The 26,608-nt window shown below is 42.6% G+C and overlaps 4 protein-coding genes and 1 non-coding gene across 6 annotated transcripts in view; 2 read left to right on the top strand and 3 right to left on the bottom strand.

Moving 5' to 3' along the window:
* The window catches only part of LOC145440438 (protein PBDC1-like), a 13,316-nt gene extending 12,421 nt beyond the window's left edge, over positions 1–895 (bottom strand). The window contains exon 1 of the mRNA XM_080318048.1: positions 877–895. The gene's annotated coding sequence lies outside the window, so the exon portion shown is untranslated. The remainder of the gene's footprint in view (positions 1–876) is intronic.
* LOC145440403 (uncharacterized) lies at positions 5–4,943 on the top strand. Its single transcript, XM_080318006.1, has 5 exons — positions 5–401; positions 1,100–1,367; positions 2,358–2,782; positions 3,574–3,816; positions 4,216–4,943. The coding sequence occupies exons 1-5, from the start codon at positions 5–7 to the stop codon at positions 4,788–4,790; spliced, it is 1,908 nt and encodes a 635-aa protein (XP_080174132.1). The 3' UTR covers positions 4,791–4,943.
* Positions 4,806–19,220, bottom strand: LOC145440397 (protein MMS22-like). 2 transcript variants are annotated; one of them, XM_080317998.1, is made up of 24 exons: positions 19,084–19,220; positions 18,975–19,026; positions 18,236–18,362; positions 18,063–18,181; positions 17,828–18,001; positions 16,906–17,019; positions 16,709–16,833; positions 14,815–14,947; positions 14,529–14,755; positions 14,315–14,461; positions 11,959–12,196; positions 11,705–11,900; positions 10,560–10,762; positions 9,197–9,290; positions 9,020–9,140; positions 8,547–8,653; positions 8,302–8,475; positions 6,674–6,904; positions 6,499–6,613; positions 6,046–6,219; positions 5,661–5,783; positions 5,509–5,597; positions 5,092–5,239; positions 4,806–5,035 (listed from the first exon to the last, which is right to left on the bottom strand). In XM_080317998.1, the coding sequence occupies exons 1-24, from the start codon at positions 19,165–19,167 to the stop codon at positions 4,871–4,873; spliced, it is 3,480 nt and encodes a 1,159-aa protein (XP_080174124.1). In that variant the 5' UTR covers positions 19,168–19,220; the 3' UTR covers positions 4,806–4,870. The 2 variants fall into 2 exon arrangements, with proteins under 2 accessions (XP_080174124.1, XP_080174125.1); XM_080317999.1 differs by having other exon boundaries at positions 19,080–19,125.
* On the top strand, positions 7,135–7,249 carry LOC145442105 (U5 spliceosomal RNA). Its single transcript, XR_013915957.1, has one exon. It is a non-coding gene; the product is annotated as a U5 spliceosomal RNA (small nuclear RNA).
* LOC145440396 (structural maintenance of chromosomes protein 4-like) lies at positions 19,205–26,559 on the bottom strand. The gene has a single exon (XM_080317997.1). The coding sequence runs from the start codon at positions 24,139–24,141 to the stop codon at positions 20,317–20,319; it is 3,825 nt and encodes a 1,274-aa protein (XP_080174123.1). The 5' UTR covers positions 24,142–26,559; the 3' UTR covers positions 19,205–20,316.
* Positions 26,560–26,608: the final 49 nt, after the last annotated feature.

Below are 26,608 nucleotides of genomic sequence, written 5' to 3'. Positions count from 1 at the left end.
CGAGATGATTTTGAGAGGAACAAGAAAGATATGGAGTATTCCAATCAATCACCAACTGAGAACCTTTTCTGTTAACGTGACGTCGCAAGAAAAAGCAAATGTACGGATTGGATGTGCGTCTGGGTTCTGGGGCGATACGGCTGTAGCTGCTAATCAGCTCGTAAAGATTGGAAACATTGACTATCTCGTGTTCGATTACTTATCGGAAATCACAATGTCACTACTGACAGCGGCACGAAGAAAGAATCCAGACATGGGTTACGCCCCGGATTTTATAGCGGCTGCCATGAAGCCTAATCTCAGCGATATTGTTAGCAAAGAGATCAAAGTTATCAGTAACGCCGGAGGGATAAATCCCAGTGCATGTTCTCAACAGCTGAAGAAGGTAGCTGAGGAGAAAGGTATTGTGATCATAGAAAAGTTTTAGACGCTACGGTATACCGATGTAATTATCAAGGCCTATTACTGGGTAACTCCTCAGGTTGTTTCATGATAATACTAAATTTTACAGGGTTAACACCTGAGTATATAGCTGTGACAGCAGCGTATAGATTGTGAAGACACAATGCCCTCTATACGGGTCACATATCTCTAGTGTCACTTATAAATTGTCAGGCAGAGCTGCCAGTGTGCAACAATTTGTGATAATACAGTGTCCAGTTCCTTTGTAGTATGCACTATCACTTGTAAATTTTCAAGCAGAGATGCTAGTGTACAACAATTAGTGATAAAACAATGTCCAATTCTTCCGCCGTGTGTAGCTACCTTTCAGACGTAGCTCACATACAGCTTTACTTCCGTCGTATGGTTACCTTTCAGGCGTAACTCATACAGCTTTCATCCAGTAATTATTACTAAAGAGTATCCAATCAATCTTAATACAACCAAATACTCCAATACAAAATCTGAGTCGTTAAAAGTAAGTAGTAGCCTAAAAACTGTTCAATTAGAAACGGAAGCTCTGCCTATGGCTATGGCGCTCTTACAATTATGATACCATTGATCATTCTATGAATGTTGTCATTGTCATGAATGGAATGTCATATGTTTTATCTTGGGAGATTTTCCTGTTTGTGTTTATAATATCTCCGTTTCACAGGTCTGAAATTGGAGATTGCTACCGTAACCGGGGACAATCTGCTGCCGGAGTTGAAGAAATTTAAATCTGCAATCCAGGAGATCGGCAGTGGCAAACCGTTGCCGAAAGCTGCGATTGTCAGCATGAATGCTTATCTCGGAGCAATGCCGATCAAAAGAGCGCTCGATCTCGGCGCTCAAGTTGTGATCACTGGAAGGTGTGTCGATAGCGCAGTCGTGTTGGCACCTCTGATGCACGAGTTCGACTGGGCGTCCACTGATTATGACAGGTAGGAGGCCATTGAAAAGGTTTTTCTCGCACCCTTATTCTACACCATAGGATACTAGAAATTCGAAGTGACTAGGGCCGGGGAAAACCAATCAATCGTTGGATTATATTTGCATCTGCCCAAGACACAGACACACAATGTAGGCTACAGTGCGATATACAAGACACAAAATGCAATGTAATGAACAGATAGGGGGATGCCGAACGACCAACCAGTTGGGGTCTCTTGAACTGGCATCCACCTCGACCTAGTGCCTGATGTATACTAGTACTAGTATACTAGTCCATCCTCAAGATTACCGGACCACGACCTGACCTATCGATCTCGCCTTTCATGACATGCCACCCCATTTCTTGTCGCTTGCTTTTTTCTATACCATCTTGTTTACTTTTCATTCAGTGTGCAACTGTGCATGCCTCCTCTTTACATCGCCTAGGCCAAGGTGGGTGCCTGATTCCATAGACTACTCCCAAGTCGCTTCGACACCTTCCTATCTTTTCATTGTATCACATTTCTGTGGTGTATTGAACTGATAAAAATTGCTAATAAACCAATGATGATGATGATGTTACAGTCTTCTTCAATTTTATTCTTTCTCCGTCGGTCATTTTTTTGAAGTACCTGGGTGATTTGATTCTGAATCGGGTATTTAGCTTCGAGTCGAGTATCATCAATTATGACCTCATCATTTTAGGCCTAGACTATGCGGAAAGTTCAAAATGCACCTCATATGCGACCACAATGAATATGGTGGCAGTTGTACATCAAATCAAAATTGATAGTTTTTCGATCATACCGGTACCTATTTCATTGCTGTTGGTGGATCACGGATTCGTAGATATGTCATTGTGGCTAAAGTGCATAGCTTTGTACAATATGTGCCGTATGCTGTGGTACCACCCATCGAGGTTTACAGCCTCCCACAATAAGTATTAGTATCGTGATTACAATTCTTGTTGATAAATCAATTCCGATTTTCTCACATTCCAGGCTAGCTGCCGGGAGCCTGGCCGGTCACTTGGTAGAATGCGGGGCACAGTCTACCGGCGGCATATTCACGGACTGGCAAGATGTGAATGGCTGGCATAAAATGGGCTTTCCGATCGTAGACTGCAACAAAGACGGATCGTTCGTGCTCACTAAACCGCCTAACACCGGCGGTATCGTCACGCCGGCTACTGCTGCCGAGCAGTTGACGTACGAGATAGGGGATCCGTCGTCTTACGTCTTGCCGGACGTGGTTTGCGATTTCCGTAACGTGCGGATTGAAGCAGTCGAAAAGGACGAGAGCGTGAAAGTTACGGGTGCGAGAGGCAGGCCTCCGACAGAAAGTTTCAAAGTGTGCGCTACGTATCTGGATGGGTACAGGATTACGGCAGTGTGTTGCGTTGGGGGAAAGCGAGCGATTGCAAAAGGTTGGTGCGCTCGCGCGGTGTTGCCGTCGTAGCTAAGGGGATTTCTGATATACTACCTTTCGTTATTCTTGTTTTAATTCAACTTTTACACCGCCAGGTTTTATTGCTTGGCAACTAGGCTATGTCAAAAGACAACACTTTCCGGTAAATTTTATTCTGAACACAAAAATGTGTTGTCGCCTGTCCAAAATTCGGTATCTCTTACTGTGGCATCACAATAATGTTCATAGAATTTGGCAATCGAATGAGATTAAATGTTTTCGACTCCAATGGGTGAAGTAGTCGTTTGCAAACAGAGGTGGTCAGTAACGAAGTACTTCTACTTTTTGAAGTACTTGAAGTAGATTTTGTCCACTCACACTACTTTTAAGTAGTCATGGTTTTAGACTACTTCTACTTGACAGTTTTCAGTTTTGTAGGCAAAAATAAGCATAGAATACCTACTTTCTTGTGAAACACCACTCCTACTTCTACTTGAGTAGAAATTCCGGCGTTTCTTCTACTTGAGTAGCAACAGTGACTACTTTGACCACCTCTGTTTGCAAACACATTCCTGGTTGTCTGATTTCAAAGACTACTCCAAGTATCTTTTCATTGTATCGCAATTTTGTGGTGTTTTGAAATGATGAAATTATCATTAAACTGGTGCTGAATTATCGTTTCTCATTAGTGAAGGCTGGTGACCTCAAAACTTGAAAATCGTAAAATTGGAAGCTACCGCCAATTCACAGCTCACGTATCTATGTGTACATTGCACACATTCACCTCTCAAATTTCCTTGATGTTTCCAGGTCATAAAACGGCGCAGTCCATTATCAAACGGGTGCGCGGAATACTGAAGACGCTAGGTTTACCCGATTTTCGCCGTGTCCATGTTCAAGCAATCGGCGACGAATCGCCTTACGGAGATAATGCGAGAACGTACGGAGATGACAACGAAGGGCCACGAGAAACCGCAATCTGGATGGCGTTGGAGCATGAAGACAAAAGTGCGCTCAACATATTTGCTAGAGAAATCGCGGCTGCAGGAACTGGTAAGCTGTAGCTTATTCTCAAGTTGAGCGCCCTACCATTTTGTTGTAATAAGCGATTGCTTTATATTGTAAATTTATGTTCGCTAAAAGCTTCTCGCCTGACTCTAATCAGTAGCCAACGTCCGTAATTTTTGTATTTTAAATGTAATAATAACCTGGAACACCCAGTAAATAGTATAATTTCTGGTGTGGCAAAGGCCTATCGTAACTCGTTGAAGAATTTGCTTCAAACACACAAGTTTAAAACTGTCCACCACCAGAAGCTGTGCTGTGCACACTTCAAACTAATAAATAGAATTCAGCAGATATCCGCTTCTCTGCCACTGAATCTGTGTCAGTAATAGCATGTTGCAGTGAAGTGGGCCCTTGGTTATGCCTAATTTCAATGTCTATTCCTAGGAATGGCTCCAGGATTGTCAGCTATTGTCGGAGGCCGGCCGCGGCCATCGCCAATCCTGAAGCTATTTTCTTTTCTGCATCTGAAACAAGACCTGGAAGCCACGGTACATATAGATGGGAAAACGGAGAAGATATCTTTCTGCGAAAAGCACACAGAAACGATAAGCGAAGAGGCGACTTTGAAAGAAGAACAAAGCGTCGTGCTGTCGGGAACAAGCAAATACATTTTGGAAGATCTAGCATACACTAGGAGTGGTGACAAAGGCAATTCCGCCAACATCGGTGTAATCGCCAGGCACCCTGCGTACGTTCCCTACATAGAAAAATATTTGACAGAAGAAGCGGTGTTCAAGTACTTTCAGCACGTGTTTGACGGAGAAAATGAAAATATGATCGGTAATCAAGTGAAGAGATATGCAATGCCTGGCATTCACGGCTTCAACTTCGTCCTGACAGACTGTCTGGGAGGCGGAGGCGTAGCGTCACTGCGTACAGACCCGCAAGGTAAAGCGTTTGGGCAGATGCTACTAGATTTCGAGTTTGAGAACATGCCGACACTGCCAAAGCCAGAATAGTGTAACAATGCTAAATTGTTTTCTCAATGTTCTGTATTCAAACGAAATAAATTTCTATGCAATTTAACGAATGAAAAATGCTAACTCGCACAGCGGGTTAAAATATAATCGATTTTTTTCCTCATCGCCGGGAAGGCGTTAAGAAATACTTTGGCTCTGTCTGTTATTGGTCGTAGCGAGAAGATTCCTTCAGCTGTCAAGACAGTGCTAGAGTTTGATACCCACGCCTGCAAGACGTCGATCAGCTAGATAAAAAGAATATTCAAAACTGGTCAACATTAGTCGAATTGCGGCGTCTTACCACAGTTAGTGTCGTTTCTTGATCCGGCCCCGTTTGACAGTGCTGACATAGCGTTTTCAGAAGTGAACATTTCTGAGCCGTGTCAATATCGCAGCTCACCAGAGTCTGCGCAAATGGATGTGTGGCTGCATTTAGAGCTGCCGGAAATCTGAAGAAAAAAAATTTACCTCACAGTTCAGCAGTTTCAGTTGAACGGTGAAAAAATTTGCAATAAATGAAAATAATATTTTAATGGTTCCGACTATAGGCCTTTTCAGTGTACTGACTCTTGTGAGTATTTGGGTAAGTGAAGGAATTGAATTGTCTGGCAAACTACTTGGGATTAGGTACCCAAGTTTACGCTTCCGAATACAATGACTGCTTATCAAGACTTCTATTGGAACCTGCGAATTCTCGACATAAATTAATGATTCATACCTCGTCAAATAGACATTCACAATGTCCCTCAACACACGTTGAACGTACGCGTCCAATCCGCAATCCAGATTCAACAAGCCTTTGATGAACTATGAATGCAAGAACAAATGAAAACTCCCACGTTTCTGATGCTACCATTTAAAATTACGTACGATATGAAGGCTTTGATACAAAGCTTTCATCAACGTTGGATTTAACTTTTTTTCTTTCGGCACGTACACCGACCTTGGTAGGATGAGTACATCGAACGCTTGAGTCACGAGACCTCGGCTTCCCTGAATAGTTTTCAAATTGAATCACTGGAATTCTAGACGACATTAAATTATACTGCGGAAAGTAGTGCTGGTGTATTATTATATATTGCTGACAGATAGAGTGAATAACTGCTGTTAACTGCTAGCCGGAGCTGTTCAATATCTATTTGTAATTGATGGAGTTTCAGAACAGATAAATAACATGATCAAAAGCCGTTTCATCTGCTGTTCAACCATACTCGGTCGCACGCTATCTAAGATGGAATTCCACTTGGTACTTTACCGGCGAATACAATATCTTTCCACAGTGTTGGACAATCAATCCGATAGTTTTATAAAAGTTGCGCAACGCGTCTGGATCTTCGTAGGAATGCGATTTCGTCAGCGAAGTAATCACCTCCGAGATGGGACTGAACCAAAGATTCATTTGAGCTCTGACGCGCAATTGATCTGGTTTCTGTAGAATACAAGATAAACGTCATCTTTTACAGTGGAAGAATTTGTTATCACAAATATTTGGAACTAATGAAAACTACAAACAACAACAGTTAGGCTACTGAATTCTGTTTGAATTCCGTTCAGAGCTAGTATTTCACTCAAAATTCTGTATCTGTTCTAAATTATCTTCAACGGACAAGTTGCACAGTACTATTCATGCCGAAATGCAAAGAAACCAAAATGAGTAATAGCAGGAAGGCAAATTCGATTACTACCTCAACAGACACAAATAAACAACCTGGGCAAAATCAAATCTGATTTTGAGTGCTTCCAAAAAATTCTCAAAAGTGTTCGGCCGGCCGAAGTCCCTGCATTCAAGAATGTTTTGGACGGCGTCAACGCGCAATATACACCTGAAAGTCGCACAGATCGTTACCAACAGTGGATCACAATTTCAATTACCATGGATCTACCTCGTTAAACGGTCTTGACGTTCCTTATCGTCATGCGAAACGATACATTTAAGAGCGCCTTGCACCACCGACTGGTTAGTGGAATGGTCGATTAGTTCGCTGCTATCCTCTGACATGACACGTAGAAGCAGAGCGCTGCGTACTCCTAATTTTATGTCGATGGATCCGCAAAAGTGAGACACCAGACTCGACATCTTGATCGGAAACGTGAGCAAGGGTTTCATTTTCGTTCTGGAAATAGATGAGCCGAATTCAGAACCTGTCGACAATCCATTTGCACTGTTACAAACAGGGTTCAGTCAGTTAGACAAATAGAGAAGTTTCGAATCATTCTTATCTTTTCGTTGTATTGTACGCAACTAATCATTAAATATTAACTTTTCGAACAAATGTTTTATGTAACCACCGTAAATCTTAGATATATCTCGCCATACACTCCGCTATAAAATATTGCATCAGTTCAACTCTGGCTTCTCTTCAGTCCTCGAACAAATCTTTCGCCTTTTACTAAAGATTTCCGTGGAGAGGAGCGCTCAATGAGTCTTTAGAATTTTTCTGACCCAGGTGTGCCTGGGTCCATATTTGCTTCAAGTTGGTTATGCTTCACGAGGGTGGATACCCACACGTTACTGCCTGCAGAAATGATGATGGGCCCAATATCCCCTCTACAAAGACTACTTCAAACCGACATTGCGTAAACCTATCATCAAGTCTGAGATGATGACTGGGGTCACAATAAACTTACTAATGTGTAGTACAAGCCTAATGAAATTCGAAGGGGCATTACGGTTGCAGTCGCAAAATGTTGATAAACTGAAAAATGAGGAGCACCCAATATATCTTCAGGATTTTCCGAAGGCATACCAGACTCTACTTATACAATAAATGTAAATAAATCCCTGAAACTTCAATCCGGTGATCAAAGAAACCTTTTGAACGCAGCAAATCTGCACCATTCGTGGTCTATCGTTTGAACTGGGTAATATATGTTTACTCTAGAACAGGGGCGGGCAACTTCTCCAGTCGGCAGGGGTCTGATATGGAAAAAAGATATAATCGACAGGGTCTGATTTCTGAATCGATACATTGTTACACCTATACCGTCGATAAAACGTATTTAATGTAAACTTAAGCATAAAGACCAAAACAGCATATAATGAAGTTATTAACGTAATGTAATACAATAGCTGTTGAAGCCAATGTGACATCGTATGTTGCCAACCACTACTCTAAAATGTTACAGCTAGCCTGTTCAGGTGAAGCAGCAGGCATTTACTCACATCTGGCTGACGGAATAATTGGAACATCAAAACACAAGCCTTACCAGCACGGTGAGAACTGGGGCATTTCCGTTATTCATGCTATTGACATTAGCTACCAAAATACAAGAATATTCCAACAACATGAAAGTCAACACAATAACAACAATGATGTAAGCCTACATTATAGACAACCGTTCAACTACAGAAAGATGTAAATCTGGGTCAGATTGAGATCTGAATTTCCCCAGAATTCCTATGCTTGCTTTGTTTGTTATGTTACGGTTCCTTATCTTCTTTGAAAAACACACACTTCGAAGACCTGACAACACACCGCACTCATAACTGCTTTCAACAACTATTACCCACATTCTGACCACCGCGCCACATAATTCCACGATCAGGTTCGCGATTTCTTCCGCGGCGACATCGTCGGATCTCACGATCGCTTTAAGCCACGGCAACACGAAATTCGACAGGTTCTCCACGAGAGAAGTGTGAGAATGAAAGGCGGCCTTTTCGTGGGAACGTTTCAGATGCGAACTGGAACAGGGAACGTATGTGCTGGCAAATAGCCGCACAAAACTTCACTCGGGCGTCTGGCAGCTACTCACCTCAATGTAGAGAACATCACAGAGAAGGTATCGGCGATAAAAACGTTTTCGTCGGCTCTCGTGGCAGTTAGAGACGTAGATGCATCCAGAGAAGGCAAAAGCAACTCCTGACGAAAGATAAAGCGGCGATTTGCCATTGAAAAAAAAAGGATATCAGCACCAAAACAGCGGTGTTTATTTATGAAATATGAACTAATTTTAAATATAACTATCATGGACTGAAGTCCAAAACGTAGCGTGAAGATTATTTAAATATACATCTTATTCTAATCATTAGGATTTTGAATTTTTTGAAGTAAATACAAATGTGTATCAAGAGGGTGTGGCATTAGGCTAGAGCTTCTCAAACTATTTAGAGCGCAACACAAATCTGAGTAATTTCAACAAATATCACACACATTAAACGATCGCTCTGCTGCGGTCGTAACAAATACTTTGAGAAACACTGCAGTAAGCAAACGTCTATTTCGCACCTGACCCAGCCGAAACGACTTGGACATTTGAAAAATCTCGGACAAATTACGGAAATAGAACTCCACCAGCTTCCAAATTGAGTTCCTCTGCTCGACATTTCGGGCGGCGTCGGAAAATAACCTGGAAAATTGAAACAGAAGTCGACAAATCATCCAGGCCCGCGATCCGTGACTTACTTGAAAAGCGATCCAGCGGTCGACGCGCATTTGGACGCTATCGCTTCGATGCGCAAAGAAAGCACTACCGAAAGTTGCACACAGCAGAACAGCCCTGAAATTAAATCGTCGGTGACCTTGCTGAAATGCAGGGTCGTAACCGAGTCACAAGTCAATTTGACTTTTATAGTTTTGACTCGAGTCAAGTCGAGTCATTTTCAATTCACCGAGTCAAGTCCGATACCAAGTCATAGTGTTTACTGTTCATTATCAGTTCAAGTCCGGTTCAACTTATTTCTGTGAAACTCTTGGGAGATATTGAAGGCCTGAGATTCCAAACATAGCAATTTTTCTCACTCTTAAACGTTTCTTTTTTTTCAATTATCAGTCCTGATACACGAGACTTGAATATAAGTCATATTGAATGTGTCGAGTCGTGCGGAATGACTCGAGTACAAGTTGAGTCAATACATAAATTGAGTCGAGTCGAGTCATTTTCCATTTTTAATATTAGGATTAGGACCTTTTGATTGCTTGCGGGTCGGACCAGTCCGACGACACAAAAATGATACGTCAAAATCAATACAATTGTTTTTCAGTCGTATGCTTCGTTATCAAGTCTGCATTCACGTTAGATAATATTTTGGTACATCAGCAAAACTTACATTAGAGAACAATGGATTGGTAAAAATATAATGATTATCCGCTACGAACGCTAAAACACTGGCTCCTAACCTTCTCAGGTCACTACTATATAAGTTATCATATTTCTATGCTCCTGTTGTTCTAATCTTGGTGCGGCGTTGGCCTTGCAGATGCGTTTTGAGGAATCCATGAGAAAAAAAATGAACCAACCAACTATAATGAAAGTAGAAGATGTGAAGAAATACACACGTCTAAAGTGCACATTTTACCGACAGAATTTCAACTGAATAGCTTTGCAAAACTAGGGCCTATCGAGTCACAAGTGATATAGTGGGGTCACATATATTTGCATTATATTCTTTTAGCGGTATACCTTGCACACAACGGTTTAGCCTTGGCATTTTCGCCACTATAAATAACTAATGCTAGCTTTTGGTATACTGCATACAGTGTGTGGACTTTTGTCTTTCTCGGAATTTGGTAATGGCGACAAGAGAGAAGACACAACATTGCCATCTGGCAATTTAATACGACATATGGTCGACATTTGCCAAGGGATTATTTCTTTAAAACCATAACTTTTGATAGAAATGGGTCAAAATATACTACCATTTTTCATTCACTCAACAGCATCGAATTGCGGGCCGGATGAAATAACAAGGCAGGTCATATATTTGACATCCCTGGTCTAAGAAGAGCCCTGATAGCATTACCTTCATATATACAAAACAACACTTACCATTCAGCATAACCTTCATTTTCCTGTAATCAGTCTTCATCAGCGTCACTCCATCGAGAACTTTCGCTAGCTTACTGAAAACTTCCAGTCTCTCAACGTTGCTGATTTTGGAAGAGGCGATTAGCAGGAAAGTTTGAAAAAGGTTCGTCAATCCGCTTTCGTTCAACTTTTTCATCTCGCCCGTTTGCAGACGGGAGAAGAATCTGAAAAAGCGAGGTTTATCATGATCCAACTCACGATCGCTGCGAAATATCTGGTTCACCCCGTTCTTGTGACAATTTGACTCATAAATAATACTACGAAAAGGTGAAAATTTCAAAAATATATTCAATTACCACGATACAGAGGTTATTTCACCCAGTTCTTATGACAAATGTAAACATATGCAAAATTACTTTCTACAAAATTAAGAAGTGGAAGAAGTCCTTTTGGCTAAAAAAAGAGGAGTAACAAGTAGAACTGACAGTATTTAAAAAACGACCGACTGACCACCTCTGCTTATTTGTTTGCTAGGGTTGTAATGAGTGACTCGACTACGACTTGAGTCACGATTTTCTGATGACTCAACTTGACTCGAGTCATTTTCTCAAAATACGGAAACGACTCGACTTGAGTCAATTTCTGTATTGAAAATGACTCGACTTGACTTGAGATTGTAAAAGTGAGATTGACTTGTGACTCGGAATCTTGTGACTTGGTTACAACCCTGGGTGACGCACCGTGTTGCTTCATTCTGACGATGGTGTCTACATCACAAATGTTCATCATGCGCTTCTTGATACAAGAACCGTGCAATGGCCACGCAGTATTTCTTCAGTTAGGATATTGCGGTACATTGAGCATAACACCGTGTCCGCTTATTTGTTTTATTTGAATGTTTATGATTCACAGTGAGCAGACAATGGGCCGTGTACAACGGCAGGCCTATAAAGTAGGCTACAAGCTGTAAATAGTCAAATGATAAGTTTTCCGACAGTGCAAAATCTACGATACAAACAAAATGCAGGTTGTAATAAATTTTGACATTTTTTGACCTAATTTTGAATGCCAAAAAAACATTGCCCTATTCCCAAGATATAGTAAATGCTCAACGTTATAATTCAAAAGCATCCGCACGGTAGATAAAGAAATCATTATATTCTCACTTCTGTTTGTTGTCTTTCCAGTAACCGTGACTTAGCAACTGTCCGAAAATGGCCAAGAACGCGTCGAATTGATCGGACGGATCGGTTCCAATTTCACAATTTCCCGGTATGTCTTTGCCGAGACACTTGTCGCACCTGGCAAGCCAGTTTTTTGGTGTAACGCTCTTATCATTCTTTACCGCGTACTTGTGCAAGCCTGTTATAGAACAAAAATATCAGACCAAATCCAGATATACATCACAGCACCAACTCACCGAAACCTTCCGATTTTTTTATGGCGTTCAACGCTTTACTGAAATGCAACCAGAGCAAGGTAAACTGCGGAAACACCTGCTTCGGTGGCACCGATTCGCCGATCCATAACGATATTATCGATTTGTACCACGCCAAATGGGCGGTCATCAGTTCCCAGTTGCCGTCGCAGCTGGACAGGGACATTCGTAAAAGCCGCGCCGTCAAAGATACGCAGGAAGGCGTGCTGGCTGATGGAGTCTGGACGCAATGCAATTAATGAGGTAAGGGGTAATTCTACCTTTCCTAGGAGTGCTCAAGTAGGTTTCGCCTACTCTTGGTGTTATGCATTGAGACTACTTCCACTTATACCACTACTAATACTAACTAGGGGTGGAGCCCAATTTCTCTGCTGAGTAGCGATTCTCTACTCAGCAACGATTTCTTTACTCAACTCACGCCAAAAAGCATACTCACACTCAAACGCGTCCAGATCAGCACTCAAATCTAAGTCAGCGCACCACCAGACTTGAGTGTCAATTTTCACGGTCGAGCAGCAACTGTAGGCAACACCTGCGAAATACCGGAGTACCGGTATTGTCGTATAGGTACACTATTTCGTGATGTGAGGTTCTGCTGAGCGAATGACATCAGTGGCGCTTGGACGGATGTTGTATTTGTAATTATCTTCTGTACCCTTTCGACTTCTTGTCGTACGGCATCTCGGTATACCGGAATGGTAACTCTTCGGCAGTCTCAATGTGCTAGCATCCCCCGCCGTCGCCGTTCTTACGGCGAAAAAAAAAGCCCAGAAAAAGACCCGACGAAAGAAAGCACTCACAAGGAATGGAAAGAACTAGAAAGGCCGTGGCTTCAAAAAGATCAACATCAAAAAGAACTGTGACATCGAGCACTCTAGGCCGAGCCGCCGAGGTGGATGTCAGTATAAAAAAAGATCGCAACTGCGCGTCGTTCGATATCCTCATATCTGTTCATTACATCGCATTGTATCTTATCGCAATCTACATTGTGTGTGACTTGTTCAGATGAAAAATATAACTTAACGATTATTATTAATATTACGCATGCTCTTCCCACAATTAAATAGACAAAGCCTCTTGAACAAACCCCTAGCATGAACCTCGATAAGCTGATAGAGCTCCTGCATGGTAATATCAGTGTTGGGATGGAGTCGCTATACCTTCAAGCCAATTTAGACGATAGCAGCAATAAGCAACTGGAAACAAGAAATACTGAATATTTAAGGGAGAAAATGTCTGGTGGGTCTGGGTATTTCGGGAAGGTGAATGGTAGAGGGGCAACGTGAATGGTTCAAAGAGAATTGGAAAGAAATCCTGAAAATATGTTAATTTTTCAATTTGTTTTCACGAGAGAGATGTATTTTTCTGTTCTTTCAGGCCTGCACTTACGTGTTCGACTGCTGTGAAACTTATCTTCATAAAATCGAATGGGTTTGTAGCGTCTTGCAAATATACTTCTGTGGGGCATAGGAACGTTCCGAATATCTTCAAGGATTTATATATTTATATTGAGTCATCTTCAAAGAGTGTGGATCAGCTGAGGCAACCATTGCATTGAGATAAATCAGTGAAAACTGTGTCTACTTTGTAGGTCAGTGACGAAATAGGGACGACAGCGTCGAGTTGTCATGACAAAATCGTTCACGCGTGTCCGGTAGAAGGCGAAAAAAAATCTGGCAACGCTATCTCGGAAAACGACGTCTGGAAATCGATACTTAACTGAGCAAAGAGAATTGGCGCGCACTCAACGCTGAGTACCAATCGATTTTTAGTTGAGTGGAGATTCGCATTTAAGCAGTATATAGTTGAGGAGAAGAATTGGGCTCCACCCTAGCTTCTACTTGTAATGGAGTACAAACTCATGACGATGCCTTACTTCTACCCGAGTACAAACACTGAATCACGTGTTTAGCTTCAAGTAGAGATTTGCTTATTGTGATGTCATGCACATTAGGATTGTTGATATACGCTGTTCTTTTGAATTCTCTACTAGTTGCTGACGATAACCCCTGACGAGTGTCAGCCGAAAATATTCGGGTTCATTTCAATATGAATATACTATTCAATTGTATATTGAAGTCCTGTACCTCCAAGAAGCTGTTCAAACATTAGGAAGAGTTGAAACGTGCGATCAAGTTCCAGTTAACGATCTAAATCGCTCAATTAACATTGCATCAGCTATAATTCCGTACTTGTTAACCACGGCATAACGCGTTTTTGTAGCTACATCAGACATGATTCATGATAAACGCTAATTTTTTGCCAACTCTCGATTGTTCCAGCTTTTTACCCAATAGACTACTGCAAAAATATTCCCGACAGCCAAAGAAATATTTACCTTCAAACTGCCGTCCGGATCAAATAAAAAGACACGCGCAACGTCATAGGTCCACCACCAGCAAAACGACAGCGCGTCCTGCGCGGTTTCAAACCGTTTCAAAGCAGCACTTTTCGGAATTTCGACTGCCGACTTTTTAGAAGCACCCTTAAAGTTCATCCCGTATTTTCGTATCTCCCGCGATGAAAAACATTTCACGGAAAAAAGAGATCACCTGAACGACGTCGTTGACAAATATCGAAATCATCCTCCAAAAGAGAGTGCCGCAATTTTTAAAGACTTTATCGTGTCCAAGGATCTGACTGTCACAAACGTTCTGTTCGGATTGTCCGTCCGTTTCCAGTCGGACGCTGGTATGGAAACATAGCGACGCCAACGCTTGGCAACAACGGCACGAGAACGGCGAACATTTCCGGAGCAAGGTCTGCAGAAAAGAACCCCCTGTAAATGAGACTTGTTGAAAAAAGGCAGCCTTGAATAAATAAAAGACCTCAGCTTACTGTCGCCCTTGCAACTTCTTTGAGTTTGTGTGTACTTTTCGGCAGCGATGTTCATGATCAGGGAATAAACCTTCTTGGTGAGTTTCTGGCAGAAATCGCCATCCGTGACCTCCACCGAGTTAGCATAGACGACCTGCGACGGAACAGAATACATATACAGGAGCTATAGATATAGATATGAAAGAACGTAAAAGAACGTGTTCCTGACGTGGTAAGAACAGTCATAGATAACATTATTATTTTGACGATTGCAAAAAAGACAAACTCTTGTCAAAATTGTAGCGTTAGGTCAGGTCAATAATTTGTCTGACAACTGAATTTATTCGGTGTCGGTGAACTTATCGTTCTACATTTTTCATCATGTATCCTACCTTACAGGCCTACTTGTTGTATCATCCCCGTGTGTCTACTCGTTGCGAATCATAAACCATCGAATGGAAACAACAAGTTGACATGGCGTGATGTTCAAAATGAGTAAAATTTTTAGTGGGTCCGAAGTTTTTCCAAGCTCACGCTGACATCTCGACTCTGAATCTTGACTGCGTGGTGGACATTGGTTCTTGACTACTTATATCCACGTGGTTCTCAACGTATGGGTGGATCACGAGATGTTAACAAAACTCAGAAATAGGTTACGATGTAAAACATCGCGACGTAGGCAACATTGCTGGTATGAAGCAAATGGTGTGCTACAACAGTATACACTGAACTTCAATGCTACCGCCAAACAACTACTTCTCTTGAACTTGGAAAATTACTACAATTCCAACATGATGTGCAGCAATGTCTTATTTAAACACTTAAAAGTACTACAATTCCAGCACGATGTGCGCAAAATTTTGTCAAAGTTCTTCAACGTCAAAATTTTCATTATATAGAGCAAAATCTTCCGTTTTTAGGTCAAAAAGTAATCGACCCGGTCAGGGGTGAAAAACCCTAGCTTCAAGAGCCATAACACAAAAATTCAAAAATACAAACGCCACAATGAAATGTAGGCTATCGGACAAAGTTTATTATTGTGTGGTGGTATGTTACGTCTTAATCTGGACTGCAAGGTGTTTGAAATCCGGCTGATATGATATCCATGCAGTGCGGAGCAGTTCCTTACAGCGCTGATGAAAATTTAGGGACGATTTCAGCTCGGTAATCTCGACGACATGGTCTTGGCAAAGCTCTGCAGTTATTGCTAGCCTTAACAGTACAAATGGAAGGGTCGTATTCGCCATTGCTAGACCGGAAGTGATCGTGACCCGCGCATCCATTGTTACAGGTGGAATGTTTCTACAAGCTCGATTACAGAGTTAAAATGCAAATTTTTAACCCTGTAGTGCCACCATCCTCTAAATTTTACAAGAAACACGAACACAATACGCGTATTGTAATACGCCACGAAATGCATCAATTTATCATCAGGTGAAACCTCTCTAGCAAAATGGCGTAAGGCAGGTGCATTGTGCAATTGTTAAAGAGACGCAATCAGAGACTGCGTAAGCCGCAGTCTGCCCATCCCTGGTCCTAGTCATCGATGATGGCGATCGAGTGGAAATATCAGTAACAACAAACCTTCCCGCTCATTACAAGTAGAAGTAGAAATTTTCAAGACAGTACAAGTGGAAAGAAAACATAAATGTCTTAAAAAGTACAAAAGTAGCTTTAATAAGCAGATTTGACCGACGACTCGCTTACTTTTAGTAGTTCGTCGACGGAAGCTGCTCTCAAAATAGCAAAATTTACCTCACACTCTATAAATAGGTGCAGTTTTTTTAAACATATTCACTTATCAAGACAAAAAAGCTATTTCACCCAGCTGTTATGACAATTTAATCCGCAAGCATCTCCCAAACTGCGTTCTACATCTTCCAAATACAAAGCGACAGACAGATTGCATACAAACCATAGACGAATCGATATGTTTCTTCACTGACTCGTGCTTTGAAAGCAAAGGCATAATCCATAGGAATGCAAAATGCACGTCGGCGTAGCAGTGGACCCATTCATCAACTGGGACAGCTCGTTTGCCTGGTAACGACATACAAACCAAACTCATTCAAGCAGTTGAGACTCGGCAATGCCAGGCTACAGTGTACTTACCCAGCGATGAGCTTTCGAGGCTTATCCTCGCGATATAGTCGAGTCGCTCCGAAACGGACGATTCACACAGATTACAAATCATCAACATCAAGTCAAAGATGTTGTTGAGGGTTTCTAAAAATTATGAAAGAAAAAATCGACTGTATTTGGTAACTGCGGGCCGGACTGGTCGCACACAGTGACCAAGACATAGGACGTCAAAGTAGCAATAATAATCTACTTGAGTGCTACAAAAACTACGTCGTCGCTGATAACCTCCAGGCATAGCTAAATTTTGCCAATGCCAACGAGTTTCCATTGGCGAGAAATCAGGGTTGTAGCCAAGTCACAAGACAATGTTACTTTTATAGTTTTGACCCGCGTCAAGTCGAGTCATTTTCAATTCACCACCGAGTCGAGTCTGAGTCAAAGTCAGCGAGCAGAAGATCAAGTCCGAGTCATATATTACGACTCGAGTCGGGGTCCAAGTCATTGCATCAACTGCTCAGTTTAAAGTTGAAACCTTGTTAAAAGCTTAAAACCACTTTTTATAACTCTGCTTGGTGATATCGAATGGTAACGCATTTAAAATATACTAATACTAATCACTTTCAACAGTTTCTGGTCTCATTTTCAAGTACCAGTACCAAAAGGCGAAATACCAATGGTGTGGTTACATTACTACATTTCGAAAATAAAATGAAATGTCAGTCTGGGCCATCTGAGACTCGAGTCATACGACTTGGTCCGAGTCCTGCACAAGGACTCGAGTCCAAGCGAGTCATCAGAAAACCGAGACTGAGTCAGTACAACCCTGTGAGAAATCAGCACCAACTTTGAATGTGAGCAGTTTCACAAAATTCTCAGTAATTCACAGGGGAACGACAGCCGCGGTTATAAAAAGACTGCGTTTAACTAAAGTGAACACACTATAACTATCCACCTGTCATATCCCCGTCGTCCTCGCACGTCTGCACGAACTCACAAACAAATAGCAAAGATTCATGAACGTGTCTGCGGCACTTCTTTGCAAGATAAGAATCCTTTGCACTTTTAGCACCAGAGCATGACATCCATTCCGTCGCCAGACGTTCGATATCTTGAATGCGCATTTCGACTGCGAAAATATCGAATCTTCAAGAGATCAGTTCGGCAAGACAAACCTCAACGGCGATAACCTTGGTAAAAGAAATCGCAGCATACATCGGGTACAGTGAGGTCATACAAGCATAACACTTCTCCGGCTACTTCCCGCAAGCCGGAATCTGATTTATTACCCGGAAACGTGTTCTGGTTCCTGCAAGACATTCAAATTATTGCTTGCCAGCATTGTTTTTACAGCAAAACTTACAATGTAAAAAATAGACAAGCACTTGCTGTCAGCGAATTTTTGCTGCTTTTCTCAGCATCAAGCAAGTTTCCGTATATTGGCGGTAGACACTCTGCAGCTGGAATATTTGAATAGCCAGATGGAGGACCTGCAATATACTAAATTATTACCATCACCGAATAGCCTACCGAACTTCCCTCAACGGACAGGGAAATACATCAGTCCAAGCTTTGTCTACAAAAGGAGTTTGTGCACCATCTTAAAATAGTACCGATGACCGCTGACAGCCGAAAATATCCCGGTTCATTTCAATATGAATACACCATTCAATTGTACATTAAACTTCTGTACCTCCAAGAAGCTCTTTAATAAAAGTATTTACGGTGGGTAGTTCCATAATAAATAATTCAAGAGTTTCCCACCGTATACTTTTTTTTAAATCCAAAATTTTATGTTCCAATGACTTCGCTTCTACTGGATGAAATTGAGCCAAATTTGGTGTGGAGCGGTTTTTTAGCTAACCTAACAATTTTATCAGATAGCCATTCAAATTTGCAGAAGGTTATGTTTGAACAACCCAACAATGCACTTTCTAGCAAGCGGTTATGACTACTACTGGGTTATTTAACCCATTTCAGTTTTTTTAGGCATAACTAGAATAGTTACTTATAATTTGTAATTTGATTGAAATTTATGAAGTCACTTCTACTTCGACTTGAGTACCAACGATGACTGTTTCTTTTGACCATCTGATACCGACCTTCTTCCATATCCTCTGAATCTTCGATCCTTGACCTCTTGAACTTCTTTCCCTAAACAAGCACAGAATGACTCGGTGTCACAAGTCGGTGCGTATCACACACACATACGATCAAGACCGGCGAGGATTCGCTCTCCATGTCCGGCAGAAGGCTCGGAGAAGGCGGCGGAGTCAGAGACGCGTCGACATCCATTTTACAGAAACATGTAATCACCCGCTACTTTAGTGAGCTTGCGAAACAATAAAAGGCCAACATGAAGAAAATATCATGATAGCCACAATAACGGCAGTGAAAGACCAACACGTAACGCAGATTATGGCCAGGAACTGTACAAATTTCAATGGTTGTATGAGGTAAAACTTGTACTTCTAAGTTTATCATTGATCGGGCAGTTTCAGTAATTTAAAGTCACCATACGGGTCAACATTACAAATAGACAGCAAGACACACAAAATCATCGATAAGTTCTCGCTCGCACCCATTTCACAGAAGTTCCACTGCACGATAGAAAGATAAGCTGGGCTGAGAGTGTGCAAGTGTTTCACAACATAACAGATCAATAAGTCACAACCTATATTATACAAGGAATCCATTGAATGCAAGAGAGCTTGCAAACTCGCACGCCAAGTTTCTACTACCGTTGATACTGCACAAAATTTGCAGAGAGCAAATCTCTCAAATATACCTTCTACGAGGATTATCAAAACAAGGCGTAATCCCTGAGAGGCAGGGACAGAGCCAGATAAATTGTTCAAGGGACCATGAAAGACTCGGCAATAAAGCGATGTAACAAATACACTATGACAAACTAACAAGATCACTGAAATAGGCGAGTGAAACAAGTGCACCTTAGCCCCACTGGGGCATGGGGATTTCAAATATCCTTATTGACAGAGGTGGCCGAAGTATTCATTGCTGGAACTCAAGTAAAAGTAACGCCGTGAATATATGCTCAATTACAAGTAGAAGCGATTTCCAAGGCTTCAAACTACTTCAAGAAGATGCGGTTTCTAGAACACATTCAGTTAACGTCGCACAGGGGCCATTTCAACACAGCGGGAACATAACCTTAAAGTACTATCCAATACAATATCCAAAGTTTAAAAAGTAATTACTTTTTGCCTCGAAAACTGTTCAAGCAGAAGCGAGAACAGTCTAAAACACAACCACTCGAGCAAGTCGGCAGACCTACTTGAGCAGTCCCAAAAAGCAGAGTTGTTCTGTTGCTGACTACCTCTGTTTATCAAAGATGCTCCAAGAAAATTTGAGTAATCCAATGAGGCTAAAATCTTCAAAATATACGTTCATACTAGAAATAAACGGAGACTACACAAGCAACTGTCAATCGACTTTCACCATTTTCGCAATCATCGATCCTTTTGCCGCGATCAACGCCGGCTCGACCGTCGCGCTTTTCGTACAGTTATCCGTTTTATAAATCCCGACCAGCCGATCGGCGAGCTCGAACATGTTATTCCGCAGGCTGATGATGATAAACTGCGCGTTCTTCGTGCGTTCCTTGATGTAAAACGCGATGATCGACACGTTCTTAAAGTCGAGCGCCGCGTCGATCTCGTCCATCACGTAGAGCGGAGTCGGCCTGTAATGGTGCAGCGCGAACACCAACGCCAGCGAGCTCAGAGTTTTTTCCCCTCCCGACAAATTACAGATATTTTTCCACGATTTTTTCGGCGGACGCACGCTAAACACGATGCCTTCCGCAAACGGGTCCAACGAGTCCACAAATTCCAATTCCGCGTCGCCCCCTAGGGTGATCATCTGATACATCTCCTTTAACTTGTTGGAAATCACGGAAAACCCGGCTGAGAACTCATTCAACCTGCGCTTACGCAGTTCATCATGGGTCTTGCGTTGTTTGTTCCTGTTCTCGGTGACGGCGTCCAGCTCGGCAACGCGCTGCAAGTACACCTCTTCTTTTTTGCGGTACTCCTCGACGGCTTGCAGTTCGGGATGCATACCGTTCAATTTCTCCTCCTGTATCGTGATTAGCGACTTGACGTTGTCTTCATCTGTGGACGCCAACTCTTCCTCTGTGTAGGTTTTAATCTCTGGCGTCTCCTCTCCGTCGATGTCATTCATTTTCAGCTTGGCCAGCTTTTCGCGCCACTTGTTGAGCAGCGCGTTGCGCTTGTTGATCTCCGCGTTTTTCTCCTCCAAACTGTGCAGCGACACGCGGTTGTCGTCTTCGAGTTTCTTTTCGCGGCCCTCGATATCCTGCAGCGCGCTCTGGCACTCCTGCAGCTCCGCTCTGACCTGTTGCTTTTCCTTCTGCACATCGTCGGTGTCTTGAATCAGGGCGGACGCGACGTCCTCGAGACGGGTCCATTCCTCTTCCAGCTTGACGATGGCGGCTTCGCAATCTTTCTGCTCGATTTCCAAATTTTCGATGTTGCCCTCGCACTTTTTGATGTTGCGCCCGGCCGACGAAATGCCCGCCTGCAATTTCGTGATCTTCTTTTTGCCGGCCGTCAGGTCGGCCACGATTTTGTCCAACTGGTCTTGCGCAGGTTTTAACTTCTTGTTGTTAATCTCCTCCACTTGTTGCAGGTAAGCGTTTTTTTCGTCCTCCACTTTTTTACACTTTGCCTGCGCCGCGCTGTAGCTTTTAGTAAGCTTGCTCAAGTGAGACTCCATCTCCGTCTGTTTCGATTGGTTCGGTTTGGTTTTCGCGACCTCCGCCTCGCATAACGGCTTCTGTTCCCGTAGCTGCCGCAGCTGCGAGTCTAACCCGGGCGCTTCTTGGTCCAACTCGTCGAGACGGCATTTAGCGGTGTGCATTTTCCTTTGAAGCTGTTCCACCTCTTCTTCTTTCAAAGCCAAATCGCCTCTCAACCGACGAAGACGCTGCTGCATATCGCTCGCGTCGCTTCGCATTTTACGCAAGTGCTCTAGCGGCACGGCTTCTTGCACGCATTTCGAGCCCATACGCCCTCTGATAACGGAGTGACCCCCGCCCACCATGGTACCGGACGTGTCGATGATTTCTCCCTTCACCGTGACTACCCGCCAGCGTCGGTCTTTCCCATAAGCGACTCTTGTAGCCTCCGTTAAATCCTTGGACACGAGCGTGTCTCTGAGCGCGTGGTAGAAAGCCACTAGAAATTTATCGTCTCTGACTTGAATTAAATCAACTAAACGAGGCAGGGGCGATTTCGGCTTGTTCGTAACCGCTTGTCGGTGACGCTGCATCTTGTTGAGCGCGATGAAAGTCGCCAGGCCCACGTTGTTTCGTTTCAACGCTTCTACACAGGTCTTCGCCGTCTCGATACTGTCGACGACTATATTTTCCAACGCGGGGCAGCAGGACGAAATAGCTACATCGTATTTAGCGTCGATGGCGCCCAGACTTCCCAGCCTGCCGAAGATTCCTTCGATTTTTCCGGAAGCCTTCAACTCCATGAGGAAATCGGTGACTTTTCCGCTTGATTTTTGCGATTTCGAGGAATGCTCGGCGTCGGTGAGCTTTCCTTGTGCGATTTGCAGCTTGTCGGCTAGTTCGCTCTCAGATTTTCTGATATTATCGAGATTTGCCGATTCCGTTTTAAATTTCTGGTCAATAGCAGGGACCGATTTCTTGAGCGCGTCTCTTTCCTTGCTTATTTCCTTGAGTTTTTCCGTCATCTCTGTCATTCTAGACTCCACTTTTTCCAACGAGCTCACAGCATTATCGTGCTTCTTCAGATACAACTCAAGTTCAGCCGCGGCCATGTCTTTTCTCTCTTTCGCTTCGTTCGCCGCTTTCATCAATTCCATCAACGGTTTCTCTTTTTCTTCGATCTTCTTCTGCAAGTCCGCGGTCTCGTCTTTCAAAGAGCGCGCCACCTCGGTCAGCCGGTCCTCTGCATCCTTTTTTGACGCGGTCAGCCTCTCGACCGATTCTGTCAGAGTTTCCAGACTGCGCTCGTTATCGCCGGGTACTTTACGCAGGTCTTCCAGTTTTTTCCGTTCCTTGGCGAGTTTCTTGACGAGATCTTTGGCTTTGTTTTTCGAGTGCTTCCTGTCCTCAAAGACTTTGATGTTGGTCTGTTCCAACTCGCCCATTTTGTCTTTCCTCTCCTGGTGGAGCGCCTCTTTTTTCTCTAAAATCTTGGACGTTTTCGTGTACGCCTTCACTTTCTCTTTCTTTTCGGCGAGCACGGCTCGGAGAGTCTCCTCCATCTCTTTCAATTTCTCTTTCAACGCATCCCGGGCAGTCACATAATCCTTCTGTTCGACGGTGATGTTACGTATGTAGTATTGCGTCAGCTGATTTTGCAGTTCCGCCATGCGGTTCTGAGCCTTCAGATATTCGATGGCTTCGTTTCTCTTCGGTTCCAGTTGGTCCTTTTCTTTTTCTACGTGTTTCACTCTCGTTAAACGCTCGCCTCTCTCTTCGCTCAAATCTTCCACAAGCTTGGCGAGCTTTTCGATAGCTTCTTTATACCGCGACGAGCCAATAATGTCCTCCAAGAATTCCAGCATGCCTTCATCATGCTCAGTTTGGGCTTTTGGTTTCATTAAAGCTATCTGCTCCACTTCACCTTGCAGAATCAGGAACCGATTGTGATCTAAATCGACGCCGCTGGCGCGTAAAAACTTCGCAACATCTTTATACTGCACTCTCCTGCCGTCGATGCAGTAATGAGACGAATTGTCATTGGCTGCGGTTCGAGACACACAGAATTGGCTGTTGGGTACTATTGTGAATTCGTCGTCGACGGTGTCGATGATTTTTTGAAAATGCACTTCGACTGAGCAACTCGTGACGCCCTTATGATTCTCGCTGTTGTGGATCAACACCGAAATCTTTTTTGATCTCAGCTTGTTGGCTCTGTACCCAAACACAAAAAGCATGGAGTCGATCACATTTGATTTTCCACTGCCGTTAGGCCCGACGATAGCGGAAAAGCTCTTATGAAACGGTCCAAGTACCTGAGTACCCGCATATGATTTGAAATTGTGATTGATGATGTGGGTTATTACAAGCCGCGGTTCGCCAGGTGCGCCTACCCCAATCGCCGCTGGGGGAGGAGGTATGGTAATTCCGTCAGGGAGATCCAATTCCTCTGATTCGACAGCGTTTTCTGGTTCTCCCTGCTCCATTTGCTCCGCCTCTTCAACTGCGGCTTCAGGAGCTTCATTTCTTGACACTTCCACAGATTCCATCGCTGTGCTTAGGTTGCAAGATAATTATCGATATAACCTTGGACGGTTTCATACAAAAACATGAGTAGATTCGAAAGAATATCTTGTAGGACTAGCTTATTTTAGGATATGAAATCATAGGCAAAATATTGATACTGCTAAAGTAGAAGTGTTTACACGATTTTCTACTCAAGTAGAAATATCAATTAATAAACTATACCAGATATATATGAAGTTAAGTGGGATAAAAATCATTAAAAGTACTTATGGAACTCATTTGTCAAATGAACAGTTTGTAAAAACGGTCCTCAACACCAGGGGCGTATCTAGCCGAAAAAAAACAGAACATACCTTTAGAATAGGGGGGTGTTTTTAAAAGCAGAGTGTGTTCCTAGTTCTAATTGATTGATCAGCTTAAATGTATGCAGAAATGCAGATATTACCACGGTCAGATAATCTTACTCGTTTTTGTGACTGCCTCTTTCGCATATACAAAACTAAGTACAACTAAACATAACATTGTAACCCGTAAGCGAAGATAGCAGCATAAAGAGAGACAGCAAGGTATCTTGACCTTAATTACCAAAGCGAGGATGTTATCACGAAAGTGCGTGCAGATCATATTACAGCACATCTGGAGATCTCTCCATCTTGCGCTCATATACGAACACTCGAACGGTGAAGATACGCAAATGAATGTTTTCGTTTGTATCAATTGTTCAGCCTGTTTTTGCACATGATCTGGAATAATTTTGTTCTAAATCAATATGATATCTACCGCCTGCCAATATTTTGGTGTGTGGAGATGTTAAGACCAATTAACGATTGAGCTTGTGCGATTGCATCACGTGAATAACAGTGACCCGGCGCAGGCTTAGGCTCGCATTCAAAATGCATTCCTAAATGCGTTTGCGGTTCAAAAGTGACAATTGCGAATTGTCGAGACAAAGACTATAGCTTCGCGTTATTACAACATTACGTTGCACATTGTTGTAGAACTATTACGCGCCGCAAATCACGGAGCGGCCTAGCCTCCAATGTTTTTACTACTGGCCAAGCGCGTTAAAACAGGACAGCAACCGAACTAAAGCATCGCAAATTTGATCAATACATGATAGATTCCATATAGGACATTTGATTGGTACAATCTGTTTTGGTACTGTAGGGATCTGCTATCTCTAGCACGCTTGTTCTCTAAACGTTTGTTGATAATAAACTCGCGCAGTATCGAAATTTCATGGCGTCTAATGCGAGTGTTATTGTAACTTGATAATAGCGTTCAGATGAGACGAGAGAGCCATGTGACGGATGCGCTTCTCGGGCTTCCGTAGACGAGAGAACAATACGAGAAAAAAGCATCACCTCACTGCATTGTTTGCTCGATCGATGGCGTGATGATGCCGCGCGGCAATACGGGGATTATCCATAAGAAATATTAGATCGATGGAAATAGATTTAGGAAGGGTACATTCGAGCTTGGAAACGGGATGTACCGGACACCCATTAACCCCACCTAAATACGCCCCTGCTCAACACTATATTGAGCTGAATGGGAAACTGGGGCAAGAAGCAAAATCATTTGCGTATTATATGATTACTCTACATAACAATATTTGCTTGAACATACCAGTTAATTATTTGTATACATGATTCACCATCACAGATTAGGATAGTGGTTGGCTGATGGCCCGATGGGTTTCTTGCTTAAGCTTTTGGATTTAAAATGTGTGGCCGGATTATACGGGAGTCCCATTGAAACCAGATTTGAAGTTATTACAAAACATCAAGTTGACGTTAGTGCATATATGAGTCACTACCGAATTTAAAGATTTGGATTTGAAGGTTAGATAGAATGAAGATAGAATAAAGGAAGTCGAAAAAGAAATCCATCCACGATAAGCCTATACTTGACGTGGCAGAGTAGCGAAAAATATCTTGAGATCCTGTTCGAACATATGCACACAGTATCGTCTGTGATATAGCAGGGTCATAAATGACCACATATGAATTTAAACAACAATTCTAAAAGGATAACAAAACAAACTTGATTGATTATTCTAGCTTCATAATGAATTCCAGTCTACTACCGAGTTCGAGGTACAGCCTGTATGGAATTGGTGTCCTGTGCACACACTATGTTTTAATTTTTCATTATTTTTTATTGAATTACTTTAAACTGCAAAATCATCGCTGCTCACCTGATATATCAGGCAAAACGGCCAGCGATTCCAGTCAGGGGTACAAGTACAACACAATTAAGCCCCGTAGGCTATATTCGGCATTTTACATTCTGATTTTTGTGACCCAACGTAACATTGCAACTCGACCCTTCATTCGATGGAATATCACAGCAGCAGAGAAAACATAATTTTATGCATTCTGTGACACTTTCAAAACAATTAGATGAAATAATTTCGAATACTATAATACTTGAGTACTAAAGAATATAATACTACTAAGGGAAATACTAAAATACTTGATTACTGAG

Source organism: Botryllus schlosseri, chromosome 6, assembly GCF_051294905.1.
Source record: "Botryllus schlosseri isolate E-star chromosome 6, Bs_hap1, whole genome shotgun sequence".
Taxonomy (NCBI): domain Eukaryota; kingdom Metazoa; phylum Chordata; class Ascidiacea; order Stolidobranchia; family Styelidae; genus Botryllus; species Botryllus schlosseri.
This window is presented reverse-complemented; position numbering and strand designations above follow the sequence as displayed.